Raw genomic sequence first — 20,572 nt, 5'->3', positions numbered from 1 at the left:
AGCTGATACGGTGTGAACCAGGGTGACGATAGAGAAGGTGGTGTGAAGTGGTCAGACTCCAGATGTGTTTTAAAGGTCAAGCTGAGAGGACTTGCTGACTGACTACATGTGGTGTGTGAGGAAAGAAGAGTCAAGGATGAAGCCCTACCCGGGGACTTGAGCAAACTGGTGTGTGGAGATGCTGTTTACAAAGTGGGAGGATAGAAGAGTAGGGGAAAAAAGATTGGGGCCTTGTGGTGGGTGTTGTTTTGACATGTTTGTATTGAGATATTGATTGGACATTCCAGTGGGGATGCTGAATAGGCAGCTGGAGAGAGTCTGGAGCTGAGGGAAGAGGCCACCTGTGAAGAGAGAAACTCAGAAGCAGTGTGTGATGGAGCTAGCTCATAGCAGTGTGTGAGGCGTGTGGATATGAGAAACATTGTGAGCTGGTTGTGGAACACAGCCATTGTTAAAAATCAAATTGGGGGGCTTCCCTGGTGGCGCAGTGGTTGAGAGTACGCCTGCCGATGCAGGGGGCGTGGGTTTGTGCCACGGTCCGGGAGGATCCTGCGTGCCGCGGAGCGGCTGGGCCCGTGAGCCGTGGCCGCTGAGCCTGCGCGTCCGGAGCCTGTGCTCTGCAGTGGGAGAGGCCACAGCAGTGAGAGGCCCGCGTACCGCAAAAAAAAAAAAAAAAAAAAAAAAAAATCAAATTGGGGACTTCCCTGGCAGTCCAGTGGTTGAGACTTTGCCTTCCAGTGCAGGGGTGCGGGTTCGATCCCTGGTTGGGGAGCTAAACTCCCACATGCCTCGCGGCCGAAAAACCAAAACATAAAATAGAGGCAATACTGTAACAAATTCAATAAAGACTTTAAAAATGGTCCACATCAAAAAAATCTTTAAAAAAATCAAATTGTATATACTTAAAATTAAATATTAAAAGAACAAAGGTAATTTTTAAAAACTAGTAAAAGAGCAAATTAAACCCAAAGAAAGCAGAAGAAAAGAAAATAATAAAGATAAAAGCAGAAACCAATAAAGTTGAAGACAGAAAAACTAAAGAAAATCAGTGAAATGAAAAGATGGTTCTTTGAAAAAGAATCCAATCAAAAAATGGGCAGAGGACCTAAATAGACATTTCTCCAAAGAAGACATACAGATGGCCAAGAGGCACATGAAAAGATGTTCAGCATTGGTAATTATTAGAGAAATGTAAATCAAAACTACAATGAGATATCACCTCACACCTGTCTGAATGTCTGTCATCAAAAAACCCACAAACAGGGACTTCGCTGATGGTCCAGTGGTTAAGACTTCACACTCCCAATGCAGGGGGCCCGGGTCCAATCCCCGGTAGGGGAACTACATGCTGCAACTAAGAGCCCTCATGCTGCAATGAAGATCCCGTGTGCCACAACTAAGACCCGGCACAGCCAAATAAATGTATATATTTTAAAAATCCACAAATGATAAATGCTGGAGAGGGTGTGGTGAAAGGGAACCCTCCTACACAGTTGGTGGGAATGTAAATTGATACAACCACTGTGGAGAACAGTATGGAGGTTCCTTAAAAAACTAAAAATAGAACTACCATATGATCCAGCAATCCCACTCCTGGGTGTATATCTGGAGAAAAACATGGTCCGAAAGGATACATGCACCCCAGTGTTCATTGCAGCACTGTTTACAGTAGCCAAGACATGGAAGCCACCTAAATGTCCATTGACAGAGGAATGGATAAAGAAGATGTGGTACATATATACAATGGAATATTACTCAGCCATTAAAAAAAGAACAAAATAATGCTATTTGCAGCAACATGGATGGACCGATGGACCTAGAGATTGTCATACTGAGTGACGTAAGTCAGACAGACAAAGAGGAATATTGTATATCACTTATATGCAGAATCTAAAAAAAAAATGATACAAATGAACTTATTTACAAAACCCAAACAAACTAACAGACTTAGAGAATGAACTTATGGTTACTGGGGGTGGTGGGGGGGAAGGGTTGGGCGGGGAGGGATAGTTAGGGAGTTTGGGATTGACTTGTACATGCTGCTATATTTAAAATGGATAACCAACAAGGACCTACTATATTAGCACAGGAAACTCTGCTCAATATTATGTAACAACTTAAATGGTAAAAGAATTTGAAAAAGAATAGATGCATGTATATGTATAACTGAATCACTTTGCTGTACACCTGACACTAACAACATTGTTAATCAACTATACTCCAATATAAAATAAAAAGTAAAAGAGAAAAAAAAAAGAAAAGCACTTATTAGCCCAGCCGCTGAGGGGGCTTTCTGGGGGCTTATTGGTAAGAACATGAGGAGAAGCAACTGTCAGTCCGGGTAAAAGCTACCCTTTGCTAATACCTCTTGCCTTGGTAAAGGCGACACCTTTCTTAGGTGGTGGTTGGAGCAGCAGCCAGAGGAGATCAGCCTGCCCGTGGGCACCTGCACCACTGTTCCCTAGCAACGTGCTCTAGCGGCGATGGACTTTTATGCTGGCAGATGGAAGTCAGATCTTGGTTGGCAAAGCCTTCTCTCCGGAGAAGCTAAAACTCATAGAAAAGGTACATCTTAACTAAGGTGTAGTTGGACTTTATTCCTTTTATCTCACCTTGCCTGGTACAATAGGGTAATTAATCTATCATTTGTTTTGAGTATGTTTAATTTCTTTATTGGTTTATTAAGAGACATCCTGTATTCTCTTGGCTAGTGATATTATTATAATTCCCACAGTGAATTTATGTTAAATAAATTGCAAAGACAAAAAAAAAAAAAAGAATTACAGATCAGCATCCCTCATAAGTGATGAGGTTGGGGGTCTTGGGGAGGGGAGATCTTGGAGGCTGTGGTAAGTACTTCAGATTTTTCCGCAGTCCCTAGTAAAATCTTCAGTGCGAGCTCCTCGACAGAATATTAGCAAATTGAATGTAGCAGTATATAAAAAGATACATCATCACCAAGTGGCTGTTTATCCTGGGAATACAAGACTAGTTCAACTCAAATCACCACATAAATAGACTAAAGAAGAAAAAGCCACATGATCATCCCAATAGATGCAGAAAGAACATTTGACAAAATTCAGTATCCATTCTTAATAAAAACTCTCAGCAAATCAGGAACTAAGGGAACTTCCTTAACCTGATGAAGGGAAACCACATAAAAACCTACAGCAAACCTCAATAGTCAAAGACTGACTTCTTTTTTTCTAAGATTGGGAACAAAGCAAGAATGCCGGCTCTCACCTCTCCTTTTCAATATCGTACAGGAAATCCTGGGCAGTGCGGTAAGGCAAGAAAATGAAATAAAAGGCATACTGAATGAAAAAGAAGAAATAAAACTGTCTCTATTCATAGATGACACAATTGTCAGTGTAAAAAAATCCCATGGAATGTACAAAAAACTCTCCTAGAAATACCAATACGTTTAACATGCTCCTGAGGTCAACATACAAAAATCAACTGTATTTCTATATACAACTGGGAATTGAATTTAAAAAACAAACATTTACAATAGCAGTGAAACAAATGAAATATGTATAAATCTAGTAAAGTAATATGCAGGGTTTTTATGCTGAAAACTACAAAACACTGATGAAAAAAAGTTAAAAAATCTAAATAGAGAGACACACTGTGTTCATGGGTTGGAAGACTTAATATTGTTAAGTCCGCCACCTAAATTGACCTATAGATTCATTGCAGTCCCAAGTAGGAATTTCTTAGATATCAAGAGTCTGATTTGAATATACAGAAATGCAAAGGAATTGGAATCGCTAAAACAACCTTGAAAAAGAGGAATACAGGACTTCCCTGTTGGCGCAGTAGATAAGAATATGCCTGCCAATGCAGGGGACACGGCTTCAAGCCCTGGTCCAGGAAGATCCCACATGCCGCGGAGCAGCTAAGCTCATGTGCCACAACTACTGAGCCTGCGCTCTAGAGCCTGCACGCCACAACTACTGAGCCCACGTGCCACAACTACTGAAGCCCGCATGCCTAGAGCCCGTGCTCCACAACAAGAGAAGCCACCGCAAGGAGAAGCCCACACACTGCAACAAAGAATAGCCCCCACTCGCCACAACTAGAGAAAGCCTGTGCACAGCAATGAAGACCCAATGCAGCCAAAAATAAAATTAAAACTTCTTTTAAAAAAAGAGGAATACATTTGGAGGACTCATACTAGTTGGTCCTAAGACTTACTACAAAGCTATAGTAATCAAGACAGTGTGGCATTGGTCAAAGAATAGACACATAAATCAATAAATCACAACAGAGTTCAGAAATAGACCCACACAAATATAGTTAATTGAGTTGACAGAGTGCAGAGACACTTCAGTGGAGAAAGATTCGTCTTCAATAAATGATGTAGCAACAACTGGACAGCCATGTTTTAGGAAATGAACCTTGACCTATACCTGTCATCTTATACAAAATTTAACTCAAAACCAAACATAGACCTAAATGAAAAATTATAAAACTTTTAGAAGAAAACAGGAAATAAATCTTTGTGACCTTGTGTTAGGCAGAGTTCTTAGCTACAACACCAGAAGCACAATTCATAAAGTTAAAAATTGATAAATTGAACAACATCAGAATTAGAAACTTGATCTGTGGAATTAAGAAAATAAAAAGACAAGCCAAAAACAGGGAGAAAATACTTGCAAATTATATATCTGACAAAGGTTTATATCCAGAATATATAAAGAATCCTCAAAACAAGAAAATAGTCAACTCAGTTTAAAAAAATAAAGATTTGAAAAGACATTTCACCAAAGTAGATATACAAATGACAGATAAGCAAATGAAAAGATGCTCAGTGTCATTAGTTGTTAGGGAAATGCACATTAAAACCACAACGAGACATGGATAGACACCTATTAAAGCGGCTTAAAAAAAAACCCTGAACACAGCCTGACAATAGCACATGCTGGTGAGGATGCAGAGCAACTGGAATGCTCATATGTTATGGGGGGAACACAGATGATGTGTTTCTAAAGAAGAAAAAGCCACATGATCATCCCAATAGATGCAGAAAGAATATTTGACAAAATTCAATATCCATTCCTAATAAAAACTCTCAGCAAATTAGGAACAGAAGGGAACTTCCTTAACCTGATGAAGGGAAACCACATAGAAACCTATAGCAGACCTCAAACTCAATAGTCAAAGACTGACTTCTTTTTTTCTAAGATTGGGAACAAAGCAAGAACGCTGGCCACTATGGAAAACAGTTTGGTAGTTTCTTATAAAGTTCAACATGTTCTTATCATACAGAATCCCAGTCTCACTCCTAGGTATTTACCCAAGATAAATAAAAATCTTTGTTTATACAAAAACTTGTACATGAATATTTATATCAACTTTATTTGTAACAAAACTAGAAACAATTAAAATGTTCCTCATCTGGGGATGGATGGACCAATGTGGTAATCCATGCACTGCTTCTGCTCCACAGTGGGAAGGAATGGACTGCTGATGCCCACAGCAAACACATGGGTCTCAGATGCATGCTGCTGATTGAAAGAAGCCAGACTCAAAAGGCTGCAAATCTTTTGCTTTATTTATGTGACAGTCTGGAAAAGACAGAACTATAGGGAAAGCGTTTTGTCAGGACTTAGGGGACATTTCCACGACATTGGGGTAGCACAGGGGAATCTTGGGGAGGGCATTGGAACTGTTTTGTATCTTGGTTGTGGTGGTGGTTACACAACTCTACGCATGTGTCAAAACTCAGAATTGTGAACCAAAAAGAGTGAATCTTAATCCGTGTAAATTTATAGCTGAAAAATTTTAAGGTAATAAATATTCAGAACGTATCCTTTCCTAACGTTTGACTGTTATCTCTGCTCCTGAGATTACTTCCGTCTATTGCATCTAGTGGTGGAAACGCTTCTCTTCCTGTGCTTCTGTGCTTCTCTTCCCAGTTCCACCGTCAGGACACTGCGTGGGTAGCTGGAAATCTGATGTGGTGGGAGTATTTACACCATAGAAGTTGGGAAATGCTACAGACCAAGGCTTAATTTATTGTTTTGTTGATTGTCTAGACTTGAGAAAGTGATGACGAAAACGTTAATGCCAATTAAACTTAAAGTGTGTCATCTATACATAGCACAAAAAATTGAGGAAATTGTCTTACAGTATTTGACAACTAGTACTGATTCAGCAAAGAGGTCACTCACTGACAAACAAGTAAAATTCTCACACATATATTTCTGTTGTTTTACTTCCGTACTCCTTAAGGTAAACAAAAATATCAACCAATATTCATGTCAGAGCCAGACTGTTGGCTGCAACCATAGGTTGGCTATGGATGCAAGAGTTCAGCAAAAATCAAAGCCTCAGTGGAATTTAAAGAATATTGCATATTTTGTTATTTGGGAATTGTGTGCTATAATTCCTTTATAGGAGTAAAATGTATAACGAAATGTATGGTTATATATGCAGTCTCTCCCAACCCCACCCTGAAAAGCTGGTTGTTGCACATTATCCAGCAAACCACTGCTTAGGAATCACTGGAAACAAGGAAGAGAAGAGGACCAAGGTCAGAGGCCTGGACCAGCTCAACATTAGAGATCAAGAGAAAGAGCTGGTAAAGGATATCAGGAGCAGGGTAAGTGAAGGGTGTGGAGGTGGAAATCTAGCAAAAGTGTGACAGGGAAGGAGGGAGTGGCTGCCGGCTGCATGTGCTGCTGAGAGAAGGGCTGGACAGTGTAGGGAGAATGGTGGCCGGCTGTGGAGATGGGGTCTGAACACTCACCTGAGGAGCTCTGTGTAAGGGGAGGGGAGACATGGACTCAGAAAAGCTTTTTGTCTTTTTTTTTTTTAAACTCTGGGAGCTATCAGAACTTTTTGTGTGTGCTGATGAGAATGATCCGGGGGGAAGGAAAACTTGGCGAGGCAGGAAATGGAGGGGAGAATTGAGGGGTAAAATCCTTGAGTGGGCCAGGATCCAGTGACTAGTCAGGGGGTGGCCTTACCCAGGAGCCTGGAGAATTCCTGCATCCTGACAGGCAGAGTCCTGAGGACCCGTGCAGGGATGGGGCAGGTGTGGTGGGAGCGTGAGGGTGCTGCCGGCCTCCTTGAGTCAGCCTCCTGGGAGGAAGACTGGGGGCACCAGCCCCTTTGCTGCTGTCTAGGGCTCCAGAGGGATGGTCAGAACCTGGGCTTTAGAGGGACTGGATCTTGCGGCTGGGAGGAGGGGCTGGGCGGCTTGTGAGCTGTGTAACTTGGGCTCCGTGCCTGAGTCAGTTCCCACAACTGTGAAGTTTGAGGGGCAAGAATAGCAGCAACACCTCACAGGCTGTAAACAAGCAACGGGGCGGGGGGGGGGGATGTGGGTAAAGGCCTGACGGGGGCCCTGGGTGTCCCCAGCATGTGGCCGCTCCTCCTTTCTTCTGGCAATGGGGTGGTGACCCTGGCCTGGCTGGAGAGCGGAAGCTGTGAGGATTAAGGCTGCAGAGGGGAGGTGGGGCCTTTGAAGTGTCTGCCTAGGCTCTGTGGGAGGCGCTGCAGGGCAGGGGGGAGGGCAGCTGGGCTCTGCCCACCCTGTGCACAGGTCGTGGCCAGAACAGGTGTGTGGGGCAGCCAGGCCCAGAATGCCAGGCTGATGAGGCGCCGTCCGGCAGGGAGCTGGCCAGGCCTCACCGGAGGAGGTGTCATGGAGGGAGATGATACTGAGGGTCACCGCTGCCCTGGCTGAGAAGCAAGAAGCCTCAGGATGCTGAGGGGAGACAGTTCTCTTGGCGGTAGCCAAGGGGCAGGAGCAAATCCCCCCAAGGACATGGTGAGGTGAGTCTCCCCTGAGCTCAGCCCAGGCCACGCCGCTTCCGATCATGGTCTCTGAGGAGGGCAGAGGAGGGTCTCAGGACTTCTGGGCAAGGCCTCTGGTGCCTCCTCAGTGACCTGCTCTCTGCCTTCTAGTGTCTTCTGATAGATTGGTTTAAAGCAATGAATCACTCGAATGGTTCAACAGCTATTTGTCAAGCACGTGCCAGGCCCTCTGCTGGGCAATGGGGTGACCAAGACCAATGCTGTTTGCCCAAGGAATGCAGGACAGTCCTGTGAGGGCTGGCGCCGTGATACCACGTGCCATGGCCAAGAGGGCCGAGCCAAGGCCTGATGAGCAGGAATGGTTGTGGGCCACTGTTTCCCATTGTGGTATTGATACAAGGGATGATTTTAGGTGATGCATGAGTGAGCATTTACTAAAATTATTTTAACGTGTATTAGAAAAAATGTAGCACATCAAACATGATTTCATAGATATTGCTTAAGGGGAGGCGAAGTTCAACAAAAGTCAGTCTTCTTAGGTAAATAATGGTATTAAGGTTGGGATGGCAAAGGTGATGACTGGGACATGCAAGTGATGGGCTCACAGGGAGAGCACGGGTGTGTCCCAGGAATCGCTTCCAGGGGGCAGTGTGGGTGTAGAGGGCAGGGTCATAGTGCCAGGCATTCTTGAGGCAGGCATGGGGGGCCCCAGAGGATTATATACAGAGGCTCGACTCTTGAGAAGCTTTTGGAAGCTTCCTTTGCCACCAGGTGGAGAATGGATAAAGGATGCTGGGGGCTGAGGGAGGTGGCTGTCCAGACGAGGGGTGGGGCTCAGTCTCTAAGAAGTAGATGGGCTGAGTGGGGAGTTAGACTGGATGGTAACCTGGCACTGGGGTGCAGGGCTGTATGACATCAGCGGATGGGGTGAAGCAGCTGGGGACAGATGGGCATCTGAAGCCCGGAAGACAGTTTCGGAGTGTGACAAACTGATGGCAACAAAAGCCACGCAAATGTTCCAAGCGTCAGCACGGATTCTGAGTCAGCCAGGAGGAATGGTTGAGTAAAGGGAGGCCAGTGCCTGTGGGCCTGGCCCCGCGCGAGGGACCCCCAGGTGGCTATTTACTGTGTCCTGAGCCTTGGAGAGTCAGTGATAACAAAATCAAGGATTCCCGTCCCTGTGAAGCTTACAGTAGAAACAAATGGATGCGTAAATAGTTCAAAGCTATGAACAAGGAGGGCAGGGTAAGGATTTATCAGGGGAGGTCTTTCTGATAAGGGGACTTTTGACAAGACACCTGAAGGCGATCCTGAGAAGAAATAGGGGTCTCTGGGGAAAGTGGAACCACAAGTGTAAAGGGCAAATGACAAAGATTGGTGAGAGAAAAGGCCAGAGACAACAAGAGGCCATACCTGTCATTTAGGACTCTGGCTTCTAGAACGCGGAAGCCACTGAAAGGTTTGAGCTAAAAGAATGACATGCTCTGACTTGTATATAGGGGTTACGGTGACTGCCGTGGGAGCAGGACCATCAGGGAAGCCTGGCGGTGGGTAGCCTACTGCAATGGTCTGCGTACAGACATGGGAGCCACCTCCTGGCATGTGCCCTCCAACCGTGGACCAGGGGTGGTCTGTGTCACCAGTAGAATACTGAAGGGATGACGTATTGCTTTTGAGATCAGGTTTTTATAAAACACTGTAGCTTCCATCTGGTTGCCGTTCTCTCAGATCATTCACTCTGGTGGGAGGCAGCTGCCATGGGAAGGCCCACCTGGCACGAACCGAAGCCTTCTGCCCGCCTGCCACGTGAAAGAGCCTGGAAGTGGACCCTCCAGCTCACAAGCCTCCAGAGACTGCAGCCTCGTAAGAGACCCTGAGTCAGAACCACCCACTAAGCTGCCCCTGGATTCCTGACCTTCAGCAACTGTGAGGTGATAATTGTTGTCTTAGCTGCTAAGTTTTAGGCCAGTTTGTTACACACTAATAGAAATTAATGCAGCGATGAGGGCTTAGACCAGGTGATGGCAAGCGGAACTAGTGAGAAATAGTTGGACCCAGCATGTATTTCAAAGGGAAGAATCTGGACAGGTCCAGTTTGAGATACTTACGGAGACATTCAAGTGGAGACTTCAGGAAGCACGCAGTTATAAAAGTCTAGTTCTGGGAGAAGTTGGCATTTGGATGGTATTTAAAGTCAGGAGTCTGGCTAAGATCAGGAATCAGCAGAAGCAGAGAAGAGGCCCAGGGGTTGAGCCCTGGGACAGCGCAACTTAGAACAACTAGGAAGAGGAGGAGAAGGAGCTCCCAGTAAGGAAGACAGGAAACGAGGGCGAGGTGCTCTGGAGGACAGGGGAGGAGCTGTCAGGAGGGAGGGCGTGTTCACCTGGGCCGCTGACAGGGTGAGGACAGTAAGATGGAATGGAGGATGGTGATAGGATGGTGGGGCAGAGAGCTGACTGGATGGCAGGGACGGAAGTGAGGAAGAGGAGACAAGGACTACACACATTTCTTTAGGGAGTTTTGCTTAAGTGGGATGTTGGCTAGGAAAGGACATGGGGTTGAGGAGGCTGGGTATCTTTAAGGCAGCCGTTACCATGGTATGGTTGCAAACTAACGGGGATGATTCAGCAGAGAGGGGGTGACATCCAGGGAAATATCAAGGATGCCTCCGAGGTTCTGACCTGCACCTTGAAGCACGGACATGTGAATTCCCATTGTGGGCATGGCCTTCCCTGCTAGGCTGGCACGGAAGCTGCAAGGAGGTGCGGCCCTCAGCCTAGAGCCATAGGCATGGTCTCCTCACTGGGCAGTACCGTCCAGGGAACGAGGGACAGCGGGAGGGCCCAGAGCACTGCAGATGCTGCAGGCAAATCCAGGAGATGTTTAATGTAAAACTAGACTCCACTGGAAGGCAAAGAAAAGGACTCTGGCCCCTTAGACTTGGTTTCATTTTGGACTTTATTGGGAAAAGTTAGTGTAAAAAACATTCAAATTCATAAAATTTAAATAAGAAAGTAAAATTATACCTTGTAGCTATAGTAATCACAAATAAGGTAAGTCTAAATTACTGCCTAAGCAAACACTATTTTGTCAGGCTTCTCTTATAAGCCCAAGGCAGGAAACACTGCAATTATTAGAAGTGAGCCCAATGATGAATTTGCATTGCATTTGAAGCTGAAGAAAGGGAAAAAAGCATGTTCTGGTTACAGCATCACAACATTCTAGCCTGAAAAAAGCAACTTTATTCATGTCCTGCAGCAGAGTACATTAGTTATTGTAACCATGCATTAAAATTCTCACATCATAAAGAGAGTAATCAGTTTTCTTCATGATACATTTATGTTTGACTCAGTTTCATGTTGTTTGTTTGTTTGTCCCTCTGAAGACCTTTCTGGGAATGTTCCTTTTTCCAGGGCCTCCTAAGATGCCCAGGTTGCTTACTCTGGGTCATCTTTGGTCATTTAATACCAGTCGAACTGGTGGAAGCCCTCTCCATGAACCAAGGTGGAGTCAGACCCCCCCCCCACTTCTCTCAAACCCTACAGCTGCCACCACTAGGAGGACAGGCATCTCAACTTGGTCAGCAGTGTTACTAAGTTGTTAATGTGGGATTCTCTTTGGTTATGGAATTTTTACGCTTATAAAAAAATATAGCTAGAAATACGCTCCTGACTTCTAAAAGTACTTTTGACTGACTTAAACACAAGTATGTCTTTGCAAAATTCACCAGCTTGGCCAGGTCTGAAATCTATTTTCCTATGGAATCTAACATCAGTGTTCTATTTAGCAAATACACGAGTGAAGAACAGTGACAGATCTTTAGAAGCCCTGAGGGCTGGGGACAGCCTTAGATGCTGTCCATGGCTTTGAACTCGCTGAGGGCCTGCACAGGGTTCACATGCTTCTTCTGAGATGCCCTCTTAATCTTGGTCTGTGTCTCATCCTGTTTCTCTCTCTTAACCAAGGGCTTTTTCTCAGGCGCCTTCATCTTCCACGACACAGCAGGGAGGTTAAGGGAAGCCATCCCCTGAGACTTCTGGTATTTGGTGGAGGCCACATAGGACGCCTTCACTGTCTGCACCACAGCGTTCATCAAGTTCTTAGCAGCTTGGATCAGGGACATGGCACTGTCCACCTAAGAGGCAGAAAGGTAGGTGAGGAGCACAGGCCTGACCTCCAACCCCACATGTACCCAGGGGCCTGGGTCTAGGTACCGGAGGGCCTGGACCCTCCGGTCCAGCTGGAGGCTGTCAGTCCCTGGCAGTGGAGTCCCGACTCCTCCTGGACCAGGACAGGGCAGGGCAGCAGCCCTGCTCCTGATTGGCTCTCCCAGTGACTGGGTGCTCTTATCCAAATAACCTGAAAATGCCTGTGTTTCAGGTCTTTTGAAGAAGGAAGGAGTGATATAAACCTAAGGTACCATTACCTTACCTGCCCCCACCCCTCAACAAGTTTTCATTCACTCAAGTTGGGGGAGGATCTGCCAAAATCTTTTGAGTGATGGCAGAGCTATAACCATAAGCACCGAGAACAGCCACGGACAGCCATGGTGCAGGGGGAGATGGCAATAAGTCAGCCTCCTAGACAGAGACGCCCCCAGTGCTTTCAGTAATGACCCGGGGAGTCTCCTCTCTCATTTAGAGAATACAGATAATTGCTCCCCAGAGACAGGGGCATTTATGTTGCAGCAGGTAAGCAAATGGTATGAGTATGTCCAACATACCAAGTCTTCTTTGAAAGGAAATTCTGTGGGGTTTAGCAGAAGCCACAGGGCTTCAGTGGAGCGAGATGTCCTCTTTCCCCTGCCCAAGGTGACAAGGGGTCCAGAACTGTGACATGGTAAACAGACAAGGGAAGAGATACTACTTGGGAACTCTGAGAGTGGAGGGGGTGTGAGAAAGCCTATATGTCATCTCTGCAATCTCTGAACAGGCTCAGTTCTTTCTGGGGGAAGAAAAGCGATGAAGACAAAAATACTTTTACCTATGGGGTGGTCAACAAAGGGGAAGAGGCAAGCACTGTAAGAGCTCCTAGCTGTCACCAACCATGCTAAGCAGAGCTGCAGTTCTGCAGGAAGTAGCCAATGTGCAGCCCTTGGCCTCTGAGGACGGCCTCTGAGGACCAAGAGGAAACTTCCAGTTTTCCCACAGCACACTTCCTAGCACGTTCCCACTAACCAGCTCTCTTCACAGATGGAACTTACCCCGGAGACGACCAGCTCCCCACCGAGGTTCTGCACCTCAGCCTTGACTTTGCTGCAGATGTTGAGCTGGTGGCAGTAGAGGGCGATGCGCTGCAGGTAGGCCAGCAGGTCCTGCTTGCAGGCTGAGTCTGGGCACTGACGGGAGAGCGGAATTAGCACCAAGCACTCTGAGCCCGGCCCAAACACACCCACCCCCACAGATATTTCTGAAAGGCTCAGTGTGCCACCAGCTCTTCACTCCTTGCTTGAGCAAAGGGCAAGATAGGAGTTACCCAATTACCTGGGGCCATCATAGCCCTAGGCTACTCTCTGCTGCAGCCCCTGCCCCTAGCCCCTAAAGGTGAAAAATAGCCTCAGCAAGCGAGAGTCTAGTTCTGGAGAAAAGTGAGAGTGCTGTGAGCTAGGTGATAACCATCCAAATAGCTCTTCTGCTCAGAGGGACTTTATCTGCTCAGTTATGATGCACTCTGTAAACACCTGATGAAAGGAGGGTCATTTTAGGCAAAGATGGAGAACGGGTGAGTCAACCAAAGCAAGAAGAGCACGTGGGAGCTGTGGGGTCCCGACCAGTCACAGGGAAATGCCCGTCTTGCTGCCAAAGCTCAGGGCCAACTTCGGAGACGTCACCTAAAGAAGGAACAGAGCACCCTCTCTCAAGTGTTTATGCAAAAACTCCCTCCTGTGAGGCTGGGGTGCAGACCATGCTGGAGATTTAGAATTTTATTCTAAGAAGCTACTGAAGCATGGCAGAGCCATACCTCATTTGCATTTTAAGGTGATCATATAAGAAGACTGTGTTGGCAACTGTGTGGAGGCTGGAGTGCAGAGGAGAGAGCAGGAAATCAGTGAGGAGAGGCCACAGTTTTGCAGGCGTGGGCCATGCATGCCAGGACTCAGCTGGGGGCTGCTAAGAGGGAAGGACCAGATAGATGGTGTTGAGATTCGTGTGGCTAGTAGAAGCACCAGGGCTGAGTATCGGTTATTACATGAAAGACGGGAGTTGAGGATACTTCCCAATCTTTGGCTTGAGCAATGAGAAACCACTGTCACTTGTCCCGCAACCCCAATGCAGGCTGAGCGTGTGGATACTTCAGGGAAAGGAGTGGGAAGGGTTTGTAACTACAGCTGACAATATCTTGGAGCATCAAGGGAAATATATTGTAAACTTTCCAGGAGGTAGGAACCACATTTTTTTGGACATATCGATACAGAGAATGAAGGGATGAAGGCTGGGTGATTGAGGACATAGATGTCTGTCCCCAGTTGGGCACGTCAGCCTTCCAAAAGCACTAGCCAAAAGGGCTCCTGATTCTCACATGAAATACTGCAATACTTCCACAAGAAGAGGCTCTTATACACCTAGTTTCAGTGTATTATTAGGGCTTGCAGAATTAGCTCCTGCCCAGAGCTGACATCCTGAAGAGATCTGAGAGATAATAAACAACAGTAAAGGCTGGTTTTAGCTGTTAACCAAGGGAAGATTTCAGGACATACACACCTGCTCCAGAGATGTGCTGTAATGCAAACTGGGCCTGCCTTATAAAACTTGTCAAAGAAGAAACAGGAATACAGAAATCCTCAAAACTCTATGCTGATGTTAGTCAAGTGGGTTGACAAGTTAAGAACAATTTTTGAGATGGGAAAAGTACTGTGTCTCATGAAAAACACTGTTACCACCGCTGGGCTGCCAGAGTCCCAGGATGAACTTCAAGGCCCATGTGGCAAGTCTGTCACTTACATGGTCTGCGATGGTACGGCCAAGCTTATCCATCCGGGATCCCGCCTCAGCAATTTTCTTGGCGGCACTGATCACATCTGATGTGTTTTTGAGCGGTCCTTTACCTCTGAAAAAAGGGAACAAGAATGATCATAACTGAAGCCCTCGTAGGTGGAGATGAACAGAAAAGTGTGTACAGAGCAGCACGTCCTGCCTGTGTGAGGTGACCTGCAGGGAGGGGGGCAGCCCTCCGTGTAGCAGGTTGGGGCCGGGCACTGCTCACCGGGTAAAGTCCGTCATCTCCATCATGATCATGCACATCTGCTTGGCCAGCACAATGATGTCATTACCACTGTCGTCCCACTTGGACACTTCAGCATCCAGCTTGCTCTTTTCTTCCTGGAAGCTGGCCACCTGTTCCGCAATCTTTGCTTTTTGCTCCTGGGGAAGCTGAGCCATGATCGCCTAAAATCAGAAGCCCAGGAAGCTCTTACATAAAGAGAATATGAAGTTCTCACAGTGCATTAGCCAAGAATATTTCCACCAAGCAATCTATGACACAGGTAGGCTAATGCTTTAATAGGTTTCATTTTGCCTGAAGAGCCATTTTGCACCGAAGTTTACAGCAGCCTGAATTCCCGACCCACTTTCAAGAACAAGTTTTAGTGTGGAGAAAAACAGGGTATGAGGGGTTGAAGGCCAATGCAGAAGCTCCATGATCACGCCTGCACAAGGACAGAATCAGCTTACCTTAATTCTTTAAAAGTTTCATCCTCTGAAATGAAGTAAGTCAGGCAGAGAAAGACAAATATCATATGCTATCACTCATATGTGGAATCTACTGATAATTTAAAAGATACAAATGAACTTATTTACAAAACAAGCAGACTTACAGATATGGAAAACAAACTTATGGTTACCAAAGGGGAAACGTGTGGGGGGCAGGGGGATAAATCAGGAGCTTGGGATGAACATACACACACTAACACATATGTATCTCTTATGAGAGATAACCAACAAGGAACTACTGTATAGCACAGGGAACACTACTCAATATTCTGTGATGACCTATACGAGAAAAGAATCTAAAAAAGAATGTATAACTGAATCACTTTGCTGATACCTGAAACTAACAACATTGTAAATCAACTATACTCCAATAAAATTAAAATATTAAAAAAAATAAACTTCATTTGAACCTTAAAAAAAAGTTTCATCCTCTGCCTCCTGCCATGGGGAGAGGAGGTGAGGGAGGGGCTAATACATGGAGTCCTTTCCATGGCAGGCCCGGTGGCTGTAATACATCTCCAACTTTTCAAGGTGACCCACAAGTAGTTTTAGAATGTGAATTTTTTTTTTTTTTTGCGGTACGCGGGCCTCTCACTGTTGTGGCCTCTCCCGTTGCGGAGCACAGGCTCCGGACACACAGGCTCAGTGGCCACGGCTCACGGGCCCAGCCGCTCTGCGGCATGTGGGATCTTCCCGGACCGGGGTACCAACCGGCGTCCCCTGCATCGTCAGGCGGACTCTCAACCACTGCACCACCAGGGAAGCCCTAGAATGTTAATATTAAAGAAGGCAAGCAGGCAGGCAGAAGAGAACCTGCTGCAGAGTATGCTTTTTAGGTACTTGAGACGGCATTTAAACCTTATCACCGCAGCACCTGGAGGCCTGTTGCCCACCTCAAGCCACAGACTCAGGGCCTTGGGCTCCTCTCCACTCAGCTTCCCAAAATGCTTAGGACCGAGTGGGGCTTAAAGCAGGGATGTACCCGCTGTTCAAAATATCTTCTAAGGGGTGAAAAAAGACTCCTTAGTAATATTTCTTGGCACCCTCCCAAAAACATAAATGCAGTTAATTGAAGATTTAATGACTTAAATGAATGCAATGGCTCTGATTTTCTTGAATGTACCACTGTTATTTTTTTTAACCCATGAATAATTAAATAGTTCATGCCCATGGTATCATTGAGATAGGCAAAGACAGCAATCTTTTTTGAATTTCACTGTCCTATTAACAAACATTGCATTGACTAGATCCTAGGGCTTTCCTGACTCAGGGCTCTTCACAAACCAACGCTTCAGGGCACAGCTGAGAAGATGTTTTAGATGAACCTACAATTGACTAGCAGGTGCCACAACTTAGGATAACTTCGGTCCTACTGCCAGAGAAAACGAGAGGAAAAATGGTGTTCTCAATAATGAGAGTGTTTTCCTGGAAAAGAAAAAGCCAAGAACAGAGAGGGACAGGGAGGGTCTGCAGGACAAGTTAAACTTGGTCCTTACCCGGGCACTCTGGCCAGCTATCAGCTGATCGTCTTCCGTCTGGACGCTTGTCCTGCTTCTGACATCGAAGTCTTCCGTCTCGAAGTCCGAGTCATCCAGCTCCTCAGGGGTCTGCCACCGAGACAGAAATCACAAGTCAAACACAACCCTAGGCCTCCAGCTTCCCCAGGCCTCTGGGCCCACAGCCTGATGTACAGACATCCAGAATTTTCTGCAGTATTTCAAACAGTCGTGAGGAATAAAGTTAAAATTGCTCAATATTTGTCTGAGACCCTGCTTTAGCTCATGCACGTGCCAGGCAGCCCATTCAACAAACAGCAAGCAAAGGCACCACACCAGCACTTCCCAAAGGACACAGGTCCTTTATGGGGTTGAGGGTTTCAGTTTCTACCAATGAGTCAACACTCTTTGCTTGACAAAGGTTTTCACTTCTTAACGTACTTCTCCAACACCTGCATCTTAAGACAAAGGTGAGAGTTGTCCTGGGTGGAAAAGGTACTGTATTAAAAATAGCAGTTTCATACAACATTAAACAGATTCTTATAACTTTCCCATTTTATGACAAAAAGAAAATTAAATGAATTAACTAATACTGGGACTTCTCTTAGGGTACCAAAGGCTGATTTGAGAGGTAAAAATAGGCAATGTATTTTTATGTACTTACTTTTATTAAAGAGAGAATATGGCAGATAAGGTGTGAATAAATACCAAAGGGACCGATTACTGGTCCTACCTCTTTGCTTTAATTATAAAATAAAATTCTTATTTTGTACACTCTCCAGCCTCTCATGATTAGCTGCTGACTTGAAACATAATGTCATCTTCTAGAAGTTATCAGCAACAGGGCAGCAGGCAAACAGCTGGGGTTGCCTCTTAGCCCAGCTGGCCGGCCTGTGACAGGAGGGCAGTGAGGCGAGTCCCTCATCTGCACCAGGACCTAATCCAAGCCCAGCCCAAGGGCTTCCTGTGAGGAAGCATCCAAAACTGCCCAGAGTATGTTGGGTTTGTACAGGTGCAAAGGCCAGGCCTGCCCCTCCATGAGGAGGTGAGGACAGCCAGGGTCACTCGAGGAACCAGTGAGTCACATGGCAATGCAAGATCCTGGAGTCTTGCTGCCATTCGCCATTTTAATCCTGGGTCACAGACACCTGAGCCTCAGTCTGTGGAGGAGCTTTGTCAAAGGGGTGCCCTCCTAACAGGATCTCCACTTCCCCACCTTCCTCGATAGCCCATCACAGACCCAAGAGCTGTTCTTGCCAAGAAAACCAAATATCTCCCATTCGTTCATTCATTCACTGAATATTTGTGTGCCAAGCACTGTTCTAGGCGCTGAAGGTACAAAATGACACAGACAGAAATCCCTGCTCTCACATATATTCTGATGGGAAAAATGACAAAAGTGAATCACATGACCTATTAGAAAGTGATCAGTGCTATAAGCAAGCAGTAGAGGAGGATTGTAATTTTATATCAGTGGTCAGGAAAGGTCTCATGAGAAGGTGACACTGGAGCACAGACCTGAAGGCAATGAAGGTGGGAGCACAGGAGGTACCTGGGGGAGGAGTGTTCCAGCAGGACGGAGTCACCAACAGAAAGGCCTGGGGAACTGGATGAATAGCAAGGCCACAGTAGGGGCTCAGCTCACTGCCCTTATGGCACAGTGTCAGCTGAAGCCCTGGGAGCAAAGGCAGGGGAGCAGTAGGAGATGAGGTCAGAGAGGTGACAGGTTTAGCTCCTCAAAGGCCTTGTGGGCCAGTGTAAGGACTGAGTGACGTGGCAGCCTTTGGAGAGTACTAAGCAGTAGATAACGTGATCTAATTGAAGCTTAAAAGGATCACCCTGGGTGCTCTGTGGATGAGACTGCAGGCACCTAGGGATGCAAATAGGGAGACTGGCTGAGAAGCAAGCAATTGCATGAATCCAGGTGAGAGATGCTGGTGGCCTGGACCACGGTAGGAACAGTGTTCAGAGTTTCTATTTATTGTGAAGGTAGATCCAACAGGATTTGCTGATAAATCAGATTCAGGGTTTGAGGCAAAAAGTGGAATCAAAGGTGAATCCAAGGTCTGGGCCTGAGCAAGTGAAAGACAGATTTGCCATCAACTGATATGAGAAAACAGGGTGGAGAGAGATGAGGAGCTCACTTTGGGGAATAATAAGCTTGAGGTGCCTGTTAGACAAGTGACAGGTAGTAGGCAAGGTGGCTAGATGAGTGTGGACCACAGAAGAGTCAACCTCTTGCTGGTTTTCTCACGTCTTTATGCACCAGGGGAATGAGTACAGTCAGAAAAGAGAGAGGTGAAAAACTGTGCTACAGGGTGTACCAGTGGTAAGGGGCTGCGAAGATGGGGATAAACCAGCAAAGGAGACTGAGGAGGAGGGGGGCCAGGAGATTTTCTTATAACAGGAGAAATAATGGCATGTTTGTATGCTGGGGGGAAGGTGCTGGAGGAAGAGAGAATGGGACCCAGTGCAGGGGACGGGCTCAGCCAGGAGCAGATGTTCTAACTGCCTCAGGATCCTCAGTGCAACAGGCACTGAGGCCAGACATGTAGGATGGGGCACAGATGGGGAGGCAAGCAGGAAGGTATGAAATGCTCCCAGACTCTGTGGCTGTGTGGGCGAGGCTGCATGGCATCAAGGGCCCCCTGACGGTCCTGGGTTCGGTGACCCCAGTCAGGGTGGCTGCACTTTTCTACACCATGCTCAGCAGGAGAAGGAATTTCACTAGGATTGTATTTTGCAAGGCAAACAAGAGGACAGAAAAGGGGGCAAAGGAGATTATACCGATAGACTCAAAGCTAGAAAAGGAGTGAGGCAAGGACCTGAAGGGCTGAGTGAGGGTTGCAAGTGGGGAGGGCCAACCGGCTGAAGATCCTGATGGACTCAAAGGACTGTTGGGAGTCACAGGACCAGAGACAGTGAGCTGATGGAAGGGGGAAACCTGACACTGGGATGACGTAGATACTGGTAATGGACCCAGGACTGGGTAAGACTAGGCAAGTAAGGTTGAGGTTGGGGGAGGATAAGACATCAAGAAACCAAGAGGTCCGGGGGGTTGGGAGGATGATTCCTGAATTAAAATCAAGACAATACGGGAGGAGTTAAACCACTGCTGCCACAGACCTACTTTGCCCTTGCTCTGGGCCCTCCCAGCTGACCACACCCCAGGTTCTATCTCACCAAGCCTGCCAGGGCCTCTGTCATACTTGCGCTCCAACACAGCAGTAAGTGCGCAAGAAACAGCTACTATATGCCAAGCCCTGAGCTGAACACGTTACCTCCATTTCATCCCATTAAAACCATCAACACCATCATGTGAGTCTCAGAAAGATGAGGAAACTTGCTTAGAGTCACAGACATGAAGAGGAATCCAAGCTGCCTGCCTGTTCCCAGGGTGTGGTTTCCCACAACCCGACCTGCTTCCACAGAACAGGCCCTGGAATGTGCAGGCATCCTGGAGTGTGCGCATACCAGCTCACTTAAAACCCCAAAGGCATTAATCTCAAACACCCAGTGACTCCTCATTATCATTTCTTCTATTCTCTAAGTGTCTGTCAGTATGCAAAGAACTTTGGAAAAATAGGGCTGTGTTTTACC

General features: G+C 46.5%; 1 protein-coding gene and 1 long non-coding RNA gene across 2 annotated transcripts in view; one reads left to right on the top strand and one right to left on the bottom strand.

Annotated features, from left to right (window-relative positions):
- Positions 1 to 6,484: 6,484 nt before the first annotated feature.
- Positions 6,485 to 9,663, top strand: LOC307184609. The gene is made up of 3 exons (XR_013827774.1): positions 6,485 to 6,607; positions 7,623 to 7,785; positions 9,496 to 9,663. It is a non-coding gene; the product is annotated as an uncharacterized lncRNA (long non-coding RNA).
- A 1,043-nt stretch (positions 9,664 to 10,706) lies between these two features.
- Positions 10,707 to 20,572, bottom strand: part of CTNNA1 (catenin alpha 1) — a 177,072-nt gene continuing 167,206 nt past the window's right edge. The window contains exons 14-18 of the mRNA XM_079917702.1: positions 16,973 to 17,083; positions 14,971 to 15,152; positions 14,709 to 14,814; positions 12,971 to 13,105; positions 10,707 to 11,902 (exon numbers count right to left, since the gene is read on the bottom strand). Of these exons, the coding sequence (XP_079773828.1) occupies positions 11,615 to 11,902; positions 12,971 to 13,105; positions 14,709 to 14,814; positions 14,971 to 15,152; positions 16,973 to 17,083 (822 nt within the window). The 3' untranslated portion in view covers positions 10,707 to 11,614. The remainder of the gene's footprint in view (positions 11,903 to 12,970; positions 13,106 to 14,708; positions 14,815 to 14,970; positions 15,153 to 16,972; positions 17,084 to 20,572) is intronic.

The sequence above is a fragment of the Stenella coeruleoalba genome (genome assembly GCF_951394435.1).
Source record: "Stenella coeruleoalba genome assembly, chromosome: 3".
NCBI lineage: Eukaryota > Metazoa > Chordata > Mammalia > Artiodactyla > Delphinidae > Stenella > Stenella coeruleoalba.
This window is presented reverse-complemented; position numbering and strand designations above follow the sequence as displayed.